The 15,816-nt window shown below is 37.2% G+C and overlaps 1 protein-coding gene across 2 annotated transcripts in view; it reads right to left on the reverse strand.

Moving 5' to 3' along the window:
- Positions 1–15,816, reverse strand: part of PTCHD4 (patched domain containing 4) — a 202,928-nt gene that overhangs the window by 137,654 nt on the left and 49,458 nt on the right. For both annotated transcript variants that reach the window (XM_017847703.1, XM_017847704.1), the window contains one exon: positions 4,043–4,523. In XM_017847703.1, coding sequence (XP_017703192.1) covers positions 4,043–4,523 — 481 coding nt within the window. The remainder of the gene's footprint in view (positions 1–4,042; positions 4,524–15,816) is intronic.

Genomic DNA, 15,816 nt, shown 5'->3' on the forward strand with positions numbered 1-15,816 from the left:
AACACTTCAACAAAAAAAAAAAAAAAAAAAAAAAAAAAAAAAAATTATGGCCGGGCACGGTGGCTCATGCCTATAATTCCAGCTCAGTTTTGGAGGCCGAGGCAGATGGATCACCTGAGAGGTCAGAAGTTTGAGACTAACCTGGCTAACATGGTGAAACACCATCTCTACTAAAAATACAAAAAATTAGCTCGGTGTGGTGGCACACGCCTATAGTCCCAGCTACTTGGGAGGCTGAGGCAGGAGAATCACTTGAACCTGGGAGGTGGAGGTTGCAGTGAGCCGAGATCATGCCACTGCAGTCCAGCCTGGGTGATAGAGAGAGACTCCATCTCAAAAGAAAAAAAAAAAGTATTAGAATTCTGGAATTGTTTTCCGAATGCTTCGCCAGAGAGACTGCATGCACCTCTAATAATCTTTTTTTCTAAACCCAAATCTGAGACATACAATTTGACACATGTAATTTTATTATGAGAACACCAGGACAAAGTATAAAAATTGTCACTGGCTTAAAAAATGTAGGATATTTAGGTACAGTATATATGCCTCTGAAATGACCATAAGAATACTAAGTGAATGAATGATCAGCTAAAAAGAACAAGGAGATGCAGTACAGATGGGAGATAGGCAGTCAAAGAGAAGATAGCTGAGCCAGTTCAGTGTGAGGAACAAACAGTATCGGCGACACACCCAGCTTCAGGGACGATACTGACAAGCATGAATAGTTTGAGTATTGACACATAATGGAGTAAATAAATATTCACTAACTCAAATAAGTCATTATAGGGAGATAGGAATAGAAATAGAGGTTTACCAGAAGAGTTGGGCTTCTTTCCCTTATACCCAACTAACTTAGGGACTATGCAGTTTTGACACCATGTCAACTGTAATTCATCAAAAACTGGTTTCAACCATCGTTGTGTGTACCATCAGCAGATATATATGTGGCAAACATACATATTTATGCTCAACATCACATTCTACCTCACCACCTTCATAGCAATGTGCTTTTATGTCTCGCAGCTTTGTGCATCTGAGGCTCTGTATGCAAAGCTGTGATTTTTTTATTCTAAAGCCTCTGTCTCTCTCTGTCTTTCTCTCTATCTCTAACATTAGAAGGCAACAAAGGAGACTATAGATTAGAGATTTGAGGATAACATATACTTTAAAGGTTTTTAATAAAGGATTGAATACTAACTTCAAAGATGAAACAAATTGTATTTTGAAATCTTCACATTGTAAGGCTGAAGATTCCAAATCCTTTATTTTATATATGAAGGACTTAGGGCAAAGGGACTTCACAGAACTGCCCAATGTAACTCACAGAGTTAGTAGAAAAACTGGGATGAAAACCCAGCAGAGTGTTCCTTTTATTTCACCAGTTCTCAATCTTCGCCTCTTTTCTACTACAATCATTTTAAAAATAAAACAAAACACAACAAAACAAATGCCCCCTTCATGGAGCAAAAATCTTGAAGTATATGTTCTTAGGTCTTTTGTTGGTATGTTTTCAGAAATAGCAGAAATGTTCCCTTCAGAAGATTTTAAGGACTTGAATTGCAGAAATACTTCAGAGGGACTATTAAGCAGTCTTCCTAAAGTCTGCACCTACACTGTCCAGGGTTTATGTATGAATATAAAGGTCACTGGGAGAGGTGCAAAGTGTGTGTTGAAGGGTCTAGACTTTTCCCTCACTGTGGCTTTTAGCATTCCAGTTATTTGTTTAAGGAAGGGAAATACCTCTCAGGCTTTGTAGAGTCTAGGTTACAATCCAGCATCAGTAGAGGTAGTTTTTCTCTTTGTTTGTACGGAATATGTAATTGTATATTTTTCTGGTAAGTCATTTCATGACCTAATTAATTTTAGAAAGCAGTTTTAGAAAGGAACCCTTGAAAGCAGTAAGGTGTCCAATTTGTTAACCTCCAATGAAATATGTTTCATTTGTAAATCATGCTGTATGGTTCTTATAAATCTTACTATTTCAAGGGATGAGACTTAATTCAAAAAAATATAGCAAGTGTAAATGGTTCAAATCTAGACTCATCTTTGTCATTGATGACAAGAATTTTTTATAGAATAAGTTCTTTGGGAAAAAGAAAGATACCATTTATTAACAACATTAATATGTATTTAGAGATGATACGCAAAATCCAGGAAGCCTCAATTTCCTGAAGCCAAGGAATATTTTCTAGTCATCAGTGAATCCACTGCACTTAAAACATCAGGTTAAAGAGTAAAACTTGCCAATATTTACTTAGCATTTACTACAGGCTATGAACTTTAATTAAATACTGTTACATTTTTCAAACCTAGTTTTTGAAAATGATATCATTATACTCCCCATTTTATATGAGAAGTAACTGAGGTTTCAGAAGATGAACTGGCTGGGTGCTGTGGCTTACGCCTGTAATCCCAGCAGTTTGGGAGGCTGAGGTGGGTGGATTACCTGAGATCAGGAGTTTGAGATCAGCCTGGTCAGCATGGTGAAACCTCGTTTCTACTAAAAATACAAAAAATTAGCCAGGAGTGGTGGCCTGTAATCCCAGCTACTCAGGAGGCTGAGGCAAGAGAATCGCTTGAACCAGGGAGGCAGAGGTTGCAGTGAGTTGAGATCATGCCACTGCACTCCAGCCTGGGAGACAGAGCAAGACTCCATCTCAAAAAAAAAAAAAAAAAAAAAAGATGAACTAACAGCTTAGCATCTTAACATGGCCACAACGATATTGAGTTTATAGATAAATAAGTTAGATCCCAGCATCTATCATATAAACACACTTCATATTTTCATTCTCAAAACTGTTCGCTAAGGTCAAAAAAGAAAGGGCCTACATCACCTAGAAGACTTTCTGACCACATGCCTGCATCTTTTAAAATTTGCTAATAAAGCTATAATTCAGAACTGATTTTAACCTGGAGAGTGAGAAACAATTATTTTGTTGAAGCAATGAAAACACTTCTCTGGCTTCATAGAACCTATGTTACAATCCAGCATCAGGAGAGGTAGCTCTTCTCTTTATTGGTATGGAATACGTAATTTTCTATTTTCCTGATAAATCTTTCCATCACCTAATTAGTTCACCAGCAGTTTTAGCAAAAGCCCTAGCAAGCCCTAAGGTGTCTAATATGAAGACTGTCTTGCTCATGTCAGTTCACCACCAATAAACTCTTTATAGCTTATTTTCTAAATCACAACACATAGGGAATTACATCACACCTGATGTGTAGAAACCTCTTGCTGTACCAATAGCTATCACCATCATCATCTCTTTTCTGAAAAGACACATCAATCTTGTTTCTAAGCACGTACTTGCCTGTATTCCCAGATTTGATCTTCTCTTTGAAGGAATAGGCGTGCGCGCGCGCACACACACACACACACACACCACCTACACTATTTTCTAGACCTTTTATGTACAGCTGGTGGAAAACTTACAAGATGACATAATCTTGACTAAAGCTATTCATTAATTCTTTTCACCAAAGATGAAAAAAATTAGAGAATATATCTAAGTGGCAGCAGGAAGGTTTTAGTTTATATAGAGGTAGGGGAATGGAGTATACTCTGTGCAGAAACTTTGAAATAAATTAATAAACAAAGCTTACTTAAGTTCTTTGAGATTAGGACACATCATTGGTTCTCAAAATTTTCATCTCATGATATTCACTTTTCACTCCCATTAACTTGAGAATTGCCATGAATATGGACCACAAAATTTTGCTCAAAGTAGGTTTTGGATCTCCTTAACTCTGTCTCTTGTAATCCCTGACCTGTTATTTTTGAGGGATCTGAGTAGAGAATTCCAATGTTGTATAACTTAAAAACATTTGACAGCATTAAATTAATGAGAAGATGGTTTGGTCATCCCATAATTTCACAAAAGGCCCACTAAGGTGAAACAGACACAACCCCAAGTAAAATTTTACATAACGACATAGACACACCAATGCAAAATTAAAACAGATTTCCACCTGAGAATTCAAGAAAGATACTACCTTGCCCCAAACCGGTAAGAATCCGATTACCACAAGGATGGATAGTTACCCATGGCGAAGAACGGGATTCCCAGCAGGGTGGAGTTGTACTTTCCATCCGTGATGAAGAAGATCCCTGCTGCCGTGATGATGGAGATGCATACTGTGAGCACCCCCAGGAGGCCCAGGAAGGGCTTACTGCGCAAGCAGTCCTTCATGGAGCTGGAGAGGGTGGCTGTGGTCAGGATCAGCACGAGGCTTACCAGGACTTTACTTCTGGCCAGGATGCTGGTCTTATGAAAGTCTCTCCAGAGGCTAAAGGATGCTAAAGAGTAGAGTTGGAGGTCTTGATGCTCCTCCTGGAGCTTCCTCATAAGCTTACAGAACTCATTCTCCCACTTCTCCCCTATGAGGTCTTGGGTGGCAGAGCCATATGTCTGGAGGTAGTAGGTGATTTGAATGGCTCTGGCTGACTTGACCCGCTGGTCTTTGCTGTTTGGCACTTCCACTACCCCGCCCAGTTGGTGTCCAATAAAACTGTTCCTCCCATCCTTGAAAACAGAAAAAGAAGAGACTTCAATTACCAAATGGATTTGTATTCCAGGGAATAGATTCTTACTCTAAGTGAAAGGAGTACAAGGAAGGCAGAGATAGGTGCTAGTAATTGTGAAACTGATGTGGGTGGAGAGGCAAGTTAGAATTTTATATTCAACATTTGGAGAATTTTACATTCAACATTGGGATACCATGCATGATGATCAAGGACAGAAAATACGCGAAAGTATTACAAAACTACAGAAGAATTGCCACATGCATAGAAAAATGTAGATAAATATTTTGATCTCACTCGTATCCCAATTCCCAACATTTCCTTTGGTAACAATCCATTACAACTCCTTAATACAGGATCAAGCTTTGTGATTCAGTTTCAGCCAAAAGTAAAGCTTGCCATGAACTAATAATATTTCAAAAGTTAAGATAATTATCTGTTCTATAAACATACACTAATCTTTCCAGGGTTCATTCATATACCTATGCCAACACTCATACAAATACACACAAACATGAATATTCTTATATGTTCTCTATATTCTGGGAATATAATTGCATACTGAAGAGCAGTACAAAAATATTGTTTCTTACAACTAATTTAATGGCATTGAAATATTTCCTAAATATGATGTGAACACCTATTCACACATTACAATACTCCCTCAAAACACCTGCCTCAGACATAGGTTGACCTTTTCTTATTGATGACAGTAGACAAATTCCCTAAATGAGACTGATAAGAATTTCAGATTGAGTTGCCAAAAATCAATTCATTTCCAGAGTTTGAGATGAGGTAGAGTAGGCAAGATCACGAGAGTAGGAAATTGCTAACAGAAGCAATCACTCCTCTTTAAGGCACATACATGTGGCCAAAGAGTTACTAAAACAGGTTGAGAACAGTAATTATCATTCAGTGTGCCCCAACATGAAGAATGAAATCTCGAAGAGCTGTCAACAAATTATCATTAATTTGGAAAGTTTATTATTGCCACAACTATCATTTATTTCAGTGGCAATGGTTCTCAGAATACTGAAGCTGGTAGCAGGTTGCATGATGAAGTATAGCATTGAAAGTATGCTCAAGTACCAGGTGAGAGGCAGGCATTAAGGTATGTTTATGTTACAAGTAGACTGTGTGTCAACTGAACTTGCCAAAGCATTTATCTAACAAGGATATAAAGGGGTAAAACCAGGAGAAGAAACAGTTCTTCCTAGAGTGGGTAGGGCAGAAGACAACAAACTCAATAGTGTGATAACTCTGGTTTTTCACAGAACTCGGAGGTATTATGTACTCTAGCAGACACATGTCTTAATTCTTGTGGACTTGTTTAGCTCAGACACTTATATCTAAGGCACTTGCTTGTATTTGCATTTTTAACATGCGACAAAGCAACCCTAATACTTGAGAGTGTGTTGCAAACACAAAAAGTTTACAATATTTACAGAGAGTAAAAATGTTATATAGGTATACACGTGCCATGTAGTTTGCTGCACCCATAAACCCATCATCTACATTAGGTATGTCTCCTAATGCTATCCATCTCCTAGCCCACCACCCACTGACAGGCCCTGGTTTGTGATGTTCCCCTCCCTGTGTCCATGTGTTCTTGTTGTTCAACTCCCACTTATGGGTGAGTGTTTGGTTTTCCGTTCCTGTGTTAGTTTGCTGAGAACAATGGTTTCCAGCTTCATCCAAAGGACATGAACTTATCCATTTTTATGGCTGCATCATATTCCAGGGTGTATATGTTCCACATTTTCTTTATCCAGTCCATTATGGATAGGCACTTGGGTTGGTTCCAAGTCTTTGCTATTGTGAACAGTCCTGCAATAAACATACGTGTGCATGTGTCTTTACAGCAGATTGATTTATAATCCTTTGGGTATATACCCAATAATGGGATTGCTGGGTCAAGTGGTATTTCTGGTTCTAGATCCTTGCAGAATCACCACACTGTCTTCCACAATGGTTGAACTAATTTACACTCCCACCAACAGTGTAAAAGCATTCTTTCTCCACATCCTCTCCAGCACCTGTTGTTTCCCGACTTTTTAATGATCGCCATTCTAACTGGTGTGAGATGGTATCTCATTGTGGTTTTGATTTGCATTTCTCTAATGACCAGTGATGATGAGGTTTTTTTTTCATATGTTTTTTTGGCCTCATTAAATGTCTCCTTTTGAGAAATGTCTGCTCATATCCTTTGCCCACTTTTTGATGTTTTTTTTTTTCTTGTAAATTTGATTAAGTTCCTTATAGATTCTAGATATTAGTCCTTTGTCAGATGGATAGATTGCAAAAATTTTCTCCCACTCTGTAGGTTGCCTGTTCACTCTGACGATAGTTTCTTTTGCTGTGCAGAAGCCCTTTAGTTTAATTAGATCCCATTTGTCAATTTTGGCTTTTGTTGCCATTGCTTTTGGTGTTTGAGTCATGAGGTCTTTGCCCATGCCTACGTCCTGAATGGTATTGCCTAGGTTTTCTTCTAGGGTTTTTTATGTTTCTATGGCNGATTGCAAAATTTTCTCCCATTCTGTAGGTTGCCTGTTCACTCTGATGATAGTTTCTTTTGCTGTGCAGAAGCCCTTTAGTTTAATTAGATCCCATTTGTCAATTTTGGCTTTTGTTGCCATTGCTTTTGGTGTTTGAGTCATGAGGTCTTTGCCCATGCCTACGTCCTGAATGGTATTGCCTAGGTTTTCTTCTAGGGTTTTTTATGTTTCTATGGCTTACATTTAAGTCTAATCCATCTTGAGTTAATTTTTGTATAAGGTGTAAGGAAGGGGTCCAGTTTCAGTTGTCTGCATATAGCTAGGCAGTTTTCCCAAAACCATTTACTAAATAGGCAATTCTTTCTCCATTGCTTGTTTTTGTCAGGTTTGTCAGAGATCAGATGGTTGTAGATGTGTGTCATTATTTCTGAGGCCTCTGTTCTGTTCTGTTGGTCTGTATATCTGTTTTGGTACCAGTACCATGGTGTTTTGGTTACTGTAGCCTGTAGTATAGTTTGAAGTCAGGTAGCATGATGTCTCCAGCTTTGTTCTTTTTGCTTAGGTTTGTCTTGGCTATACAGGCTATTTTTTGGTTCCATATGGAATTTAAAGCAGTTTTTTTCCAATTCTGTGAAGAAAGTCAGTAGTAGCTTGATGGGAATAGCATTGAATCTATAAATTACTTTGGGCAGTGTGGCCGTTTTCACAATATTGATTCTTCCTATCCATGAGCATGGAATGTTTTCCATTTGTTTGTGTCCTCTCTTATTTCCTTGTGCAGTGATTTGTAGTTCTCCTTGAAGGGAACTTTTGCCCACTTTTGGTGGGGTCCTTTACATCCCTTGTAAGTTGGATTCCTAGGTATTTTATTCTTTTTTGTAGCCATTGTGAATGGGAGTTCACTCCTGATTTGGCTCTCTATTATTGGTGTATAGGAACACTTGTGATTTTTGCACATTGATTTTGTATCCTGCGACTTTGCTAAAGTTGCTTATCAGTTTAAGGAGATTTGGGACTGAGACAGTGGGATTTTCTAAATATACAATCATGTCATCTGCAAACAGAGACAATTTGATTTCCTCTCTTCCTATTTGAATACGCTTTATTTCTTTCTCTTGCCTGATTGCCCTGGCCAGAACTTCTAATACTATGTTGAATAGGAGTGGTGAGAGAGGGCATCCTTATGTTGTGCCAGTTTTCAAAGGGAATGCTTCCAGTTTTTGCCCATTCAGGATGATGTTGGCTGTGGACTTGTCATAAATAGCTCTTATTCTTTTGAGATACGTTCCATCAGTACCTAGTTTTGAGAGTTTTAGCACGAAGGGGTGTTTAATTTTATTGAAGACCTTTTCTGTATCTATTGAGATAATCATGTGGTTTTTGTCATTGGTTCTGTTTATGTGATGGATTACATTTATTGATTTGCATATGTTGGATTAGCCTTGCATCCCACGGATGAAGCTGACTTGATCATGGTAGATAAGCTTTTTGATGTGCTACTGGATTTGGTTTGGCAGTATTTTATTGAGGATTTTAACATTGATGTTCATCAGGGATATTAGCCTGAAATTTCCCCTTTTTTGCTGTGTCTCTGTCATGTTTTGGTATTAGGATGATGATGGCCTCATAAAATGAGTTAGGGAGGAGTCCCTCTTTTTCTATTGTTTGGAATGGTTTCAGAAGGAATGATACCAACTCCTCTTTGTAACTCTGGTGGAATTCAGCTGTGTATCAGTCTGGTCCTGAGCCTTTTTTTGTTGTTGTTGTTGTTGGTAGGCTCTTAATTACTCCCTCAATTTCAGAACAAGAAAGGAATTTCATAGTCACTCCACTCCCTACCTAATAAATGAAAACAATCATTCTATTTCAATGTGACCAACTCTAAAGGAACAATCCAATAAAAATTTGATTTTTTTTCTCAGAATGTCTCCCATTTCCATGTAATCTTTATAATTTTCCCATCTTTTTCCTTTTGGAATCAAATGGAAATTTTGGCTGTGGTTCCCAAGGCTCTCTCTTGATTAAATGTCATGGGATATTACCATGAGCTGCAAATAGAAAGGTAGGCATGCTTTGAGAAAGAAGGTGGGGATCTTATCTCAGAACTGAGAAACTGTGGAAAATTTCTACTGTTTAAATTGACTATAATTGCTCCCCAGTTAGGCTCATTTATTTTTGTTTTAAGCCTGGTATAATTTTTAGTTCCACCCTTGTTTCTACACCTTTGAAATCCCACTTTGATGTGGACTTGTACTTCTGATTATTTGAAAGAGACAGTTTTTTAAAAGCATTATCTATTTACTTAAGAATGTGCCGCTATCTGTCTTTACTTATTTCCGTCATCAAAAAGATTTCTTAGAGATCTTTAGCAGCAACAAAATGATTTATTCATATCTGGGGCTCATTTGGAGATTACAGTGAATAAAAGGGGGTGCCGATAATGTATCTGGACAAAAGACAAAATTTTAAAGAAAGCTAGTATCATTGGTTTTTAAACAACAGATCTTCATTGAGTTTGGCTAGCTGCTAACCCCTCTTTTGAAGCTGTCTAATTCCCATTTGTATAAAAAGCAGTTTATAAAAGGTACACTTCTATCCCTCTTTTCCATTATTTTAAACTTAATGTAACAGATAGAATGAATTTCTTACTCATATTTTCTCCATGCATCAGAACAAAATAAATAAGGTTTTTGGATGTTCTGGAATTGAAAGCTCCATTAAAAGGTCCACATATTGTACCTGCAGTTGGCCCAAAAATCCAACTAATTTAGTCCTGAGAAATACACTTTTGTACATTATTTGTATGGGAAAACTATACTATTTTGTAAGGGATTATAAAAGAGTTTATTCACTTCCCAAACTAACCAACTCATAGATGCTTCTATGTAGGAAAGACAAAGAATGAATGTAAGAAATATTGTAATTATCCTGCGGACAGAACTTCCTTGAAGTTATAAGATGACTACAAGTAATAAGGAAAGAACACTTAAACAGGAATCATGTGAACTGAGTTGCAGTGTACAGCTCACATTAATGGGAAAAGTTCCTTAGTTTATGGCTAATTCGTTAGCTCATGCCTAGTTTATTTGGTTTTCTTATCTATAAAATGAGCAACTATGAGTATATAAACAAATGTTTACATAATAATTAAGTAATTTTCAGCTCTATTTTTCTATGAAAATACAACATATAAAGTTTCACTGAAGATGCCTGGATGTCAGAAAGGATATCATTATAACTAATAGAGTCATTAATGGATTATTTATATAATTGATAAAGATCTTACTTATTACAGGATGAAGCCCTTTTGTTTAATAGATGAGCAAACCTAGAAGCTCAGAGAAGGTAAACCTACTAAAGTGATGATTCCAAGGTTGAAACTCAGATCTTCTGAGTCCAAGTTCAGTCCTTTCTAGAATCCTAGGGGAGCGATTTCAGGGAAGCCAGTTTGGCTCCTAGTCCCCATGAAATGTTCTTTATGATTAAAACTTATTTCACTTGTAGACCTCCTTTTCCAATGTCGTCCTCTCCACTAAAGCAACTGCCTAGCAATGACACCTACTCGTATACTGATTCAACTTCTTCTTTTCCCCAAAAACCTCCTACAAAAATTCTGAAATTCTTTTAAGTGTAGAAATCACCTTTATGTCCCAATAAAGACAAGTAAGAATATGATAAGATGCTAACATGCTGTTTTCAATGCTCTCCTATGTGAGTGCTTCACTGAACTGACATCAAGAGTACACAACTTTGCTTCCGAGCTCATATCCCTGTGTCCACTGCTGTTCTTCAATCTACTCTCCACACGGAAGCCAGAGTCTACTTGTACAATTCTAAATGAGACAGCATCATCCCTACACCTAAAACCCTCCCCTGGCTTCCGCTTGCACTAGGAATACAACAAATTCCTAGTTGTTTGCCTTGCTTGAAAGGCCCTGCTTAGCCCATTTCTAGAGGAGTCCTCAGACCTATCTCCTATCACCCTTCTCATGAACTCTGCTCCAATTACGTATTTTTTACCTTTCCTCCTAATCCTTGAAGAAACCAAGTTAATTTCCACCTCATGACCATTGCATCAGCTGTCCCCTCTGCCTGAAATGCTTTCTTCTGCCAGGACTACTCCCTGGTCACAGAGGACTTAGCTTCAAAGAAACTATTTGACCCACAAGACCTAAACCAGCCTTTCCCTGAAATCATTCTATTGCATAGGCCTTTTTATCTTCTTCCTACAAATGATTTCTATTTGAAATGATCTTATTTTGTCATTTAATTGCTCCTTTCTGTGTCCTCTGCTAGAATGTGTGCTTGTTGAAAGCTGACACCTTTCCTATTTTGTTCACTGATAATTTCCTTGTGCCTAGAGAAAGCCTGATGTGTAATAAACATTCCATAATATTTATTAGTGGAGTAAATTCACTTTAAGATGTATATAACTAATTATAGGTTACTTTTTAGAGGCTACCTTGTTAAGACCAGGACAAGTAAGAGATCAAAGTGCCTGAGAATAGTAGGAACTCAAATGAAAAGAGACGTATGTAGAAATTTGAGGCTGATACAGAACAGAAACAACAACATCCCTATTTCAATCTGCTTATTCTAGTATAGCATTTCCCCCAAATATGTTTCTTTTTCATTTTCACTGTACACCAAGCATGTGCAGTAAGCTGGTCAACAGACAAGGGGACTTAAGGAGTGCAAGCAAAAAGAATTTGCATGTATCATGGCCCGCAGGCAAAAGCCAGCGTAAGATGCTCAGGGACCCCAAGGGAGTAATAGGATTTGAGGCTACAGAAGGCAGGAGGCCTCTTCAGTAAAGGCCATGAAAGATGAAAGCCTTATTAAGGAGTTGGACTTAATTATCCTTCAATACAAATCCATTGATGGGTCTTAAGCAAGCGAACGACATGATTTACTTTCAAAAGTTCTCACTCTCATCAGACTGTGGAAAATGATAGAGGAAGTAAATGTGACTCTAAAGGAAAGAGCTCAGTTAGGACGTCCCTGCAGTATTTCAGGTTTTTGATGCAGCACAAGAAAATGTCAGCTGAGGCAGTTTCTAGTAGGTAAATTGTTCCAAGGTGAATCATTGGAATTACAGGTCATGATGCTATCTCACGGTCACAAAGCATCGCATCACATTATCTCTCCAGCAGCACTAATGCTGAAGAGAAAAAAAAATCTTGGGTTCGAAAGCTCTTTTTTAGTTTCAGGTTACTATTCTGTAGCTTTAAAAATTACAGATATTGAAAGCTCAATGCAGAGCTTTCAATATCTCTAGAGGAGAAAACTAAACTCTCAGAGAGAAGATTAAAAAATTATTAAAGTGATAAGAGAGGATGGAGACATTAATGTCACAGACAATAGTGCAGAGAAAAACATTACTTGATGATGGTTTGAAATTACAGGGGAGAAAGTACAATATTTGTTCCTTCTATATACTAGGTTGGCATTCAGACACTTTCTGTGACTACAAGATAATTTGACAGCGTAGCTCTTGTCCAAGACAATTGCAATTCAGATTTCATTGATTTTTCCATGAGGCAGACACTGCAAAGTTATTGGAAAGTTTCAGATGGTTAGTTGTCTCTTATCACTGAAAAGAAAATCTTCCTGTGTTTGTAGATGGTGACATTTCCAAAGGAATGATATTGTTTCTTTTTTAATCAGATTTTTCCTCATATTTATTTTCTAACTTATATATCTTTGTTTTATTACTAGAGTCAAGTATATACACAAACTAAGATTAAATGAAAATGTTGGTTATCTTTATTTTCCACACCAGAACTTCATATTTAGTAGAAATGAGAAAAAATGAGAAATACCTAGTTTGTTCAAGATATTTAATTTTTAAAAGAAGAAACAAAAGTCATTCTCATATTGAAGACTTTAAAGCATTAAAATGCCCTAAATAAGTAATAAATTCAATTTATTTTGTCACATTAGTAAGCTAGGAAAAGGCCATGGTGTAGTTCACATGTTTTTCAAAGGAGAAGATTAAAAAAACAAGATTTCTGTGTTGCTAAAATAAAATAAAAATTCTAACCATCCAGAATATGAAATAAATTTAAAAGAGAACTCCAGCATATCACTCAACTGGGACTTGGTGGAAATTTTTAACACATGTGGCAGAATCAGTTCTAAGACATAAGAATTCTATTCTCATTATCTTAGGCAACTCTTCCAATCACTCTATGAAGAAGTGCTATACTGCAATAGCCTCAAGTCACCAATAAGGACATTGAGACCAAGAGAGAGGATACAATGAAAGAAATATTATACTGCTACTAAGTAGTACAGCCAATCACCTGATTCGTGTGTCTGACTCCACATTCTTAACACAATTGTCCATGTATTTGGATAATTTATGTATATATTATACATATAAATAACAGATACTACAATATAATGGTTATGTACACAGATCCAAGAGTCCACTGCCTTGCTTAGAGTCCCAAACTCAATACTGACAAGATGTGCAAGGGTCTTAAGCTTGCTCTGCTCTGTGTCAGTTTTATTATTGGTTTAAATAAGAATTATATAGGCATTAGAAATTGAATATGTGGGTATATAATAAGTATTTAGAATAGTGCTCAGAAACAGTTGGCTATTATTTCAATTAATATATGTTATAAATAAAATGCTTGAATAATACTGTTTATTCACTTATGCAGCTAAGATTATTCCACATTTTCCAGCAAATATTTGTAATATGGTGGAAAGAACACAGGGCACAGGGCCAAGACACCTGGTTTCAAGTTCCAGTTCTGCTACTATACAGCCGGGTGACAGAGGACATGCTGTTTGGCTTTTCTGAATGCCAGCACCCTCATCTCCAAAATAAAAAGTGTGGCTTATATTATCTCTAAAGGTCTTATCTGCCCTATAGTTAATGATTCGTTGGTGGTAAAGCCATTAGACACTACATAGTATGCTGCAGAAATCTGCACCAAGAGAAATAAAAAGGAAGGGAAAACACAAACTGATGAGTGTTCATTTCCATAGAAACAAGAAGCATTTTATCTTCTTCTAAAGCTAGACCAAGTCATGTGTTTACCTTGTCTTTGAGTAATCCCTGGAGAGAATTCTTCTCAAATGGAGAAGGATAAGGAATTTGCTCTAATTTACCTCAATGTAAATCACCTCTGTAGCCCGGATGAATTATTTCTTAGATAGTAAAATTCATTTTATCTTCAGATGTCTACTAGTATTCTCTCTGCTGTTTGCTTATCAAATACTAGTTCAAATAGGTTTTAATTTCTCTCTTATGTAAAGTCTTTGCACAAAGCTATTAACAATGTGCAGAACTAGTTAACATCTGCATTAAATGTGAGCCATGTAAAAATAACCTTTGTTTCTCTGTAACTTATATTAGTGATTCTATCCCAAAAGTTTCCATAAAAAGCAATATTACTATTATTACATGAATGAGGCTTTCACAAAGAGATCACAGCGATTCTTAAAAGCAAGCATTCCGATATCAAACAGCACTTAGCTCTGATGTTGACCTACACAAGAGAAGTTGGCCACCACTAACACAGGAGCATTTGAGGAAAGCAGTAAATCCCTATGTATAGTGTCCCCCCTTCAGTAGAAAGATTAAAAGTCCTGCCATTATTGCCTTTCTTTTGGACTAAGAAATTCTCTTCTAAAAAGGCTCTAGTTTACAACCGGAGGCTATGGGACTATGACATCTGGAACATTAGCACCTTTGACTGGAAAAGTAGATCAGACTGACAAACTACGGAGGCAAAACTCAGAGTAGAGCTCAAAACATCCTCATGGAAATAAGAAAGTTAGGGAAGATAAGAACCTTTGGCATTATAGGTACCTTCATGGGGCACCAGTGTGTGAATATGTGGGGGTACCCAAGGATGTGACACACAGCACAGGTGGAAAGAGGCAAGGAAAGAGGCAATTGCTTATTCATTAAAGAAAGATTCAGTGAGCACATGCTCTGTGCCAGACTGCTTTGAGGATAGAGTGGTGGACAGCTACAGGGCCTGTCTTCAAAGGGCCTATGGTGTGGGGTGAGGGAAAGAAGTAAGCAGGCAGGCATTTTAAAAAAATATAAGTACTGTGTCAGTGATTAACACAAGATGACAAGAGAGTACCGAGGAGGAATCACTTAACTTAGTGGGTACTAAGGGGGCTTTCTAAAGAAGGTGTTATCTTAGCTGAGTCCTGAAGCATAAGTATCATTCTGAGTAAAGCTGGAAGATTTGGTTGGTGGACATGGAAAGAAATGGTCTTCTAAGCAGAAGAAACAGCATACACAAAGGTCTAGACCTGACCTTTGTGTAAGTAAGCATGTCGTATTCCTGAGACTTGGAGAATTACTTGAACATGTAATGAAGGAGGGTAAGAGAAGAGTGATTTCTCAGAGATGGACACTGGTAGTGAAGATTGTGAAATTTGCTTATTCCAAAGCTCTCTTTCGCTGCAATGTGAAAAATGAACTCCAGGTGTGCCTTGAGGATGGATATGAGCACTAGAGATAGGGCATGGCATCATTTTTTTTTCCTTCCTTACAGCTTTGTCTAAGGCAAGAATTACCTAACTGATTATGGGAGGATTAGAAAAGAGGGTTTTCAGATCTTACGGAATGCACACTATTCTGAAAATAAATTTTTCCCACACCTGGGCTTTTTTCGAAGAACTACCGCTTCTAGAGTGCTGAGAGATTCTTGGAAAAAATTTTCTTTCTAAAATTATCAAAGTTGTTAAAAGTGATCTACTCATTCTAATGATTCTCATGAATTCAATCAATTAAAACAAATATTAGGTTGCTGCAAAAGTAAT

This window comes from Rhinopithecus bieti, unplaced genomic scaffold (genome assembly GCF_001698545.2).
Source record: "Rhinopithecus bieti isolate Rb0 unplaced genomic scaffold, ASM169854v2 scaffold_28517, whole genome shotgun sequence".
NCBI lineage: Eukaryota > Metazoa > Chordata > Mammalia > Primates > Cercopithecidae > Rhinopithecus > Rhinopithecus bieti.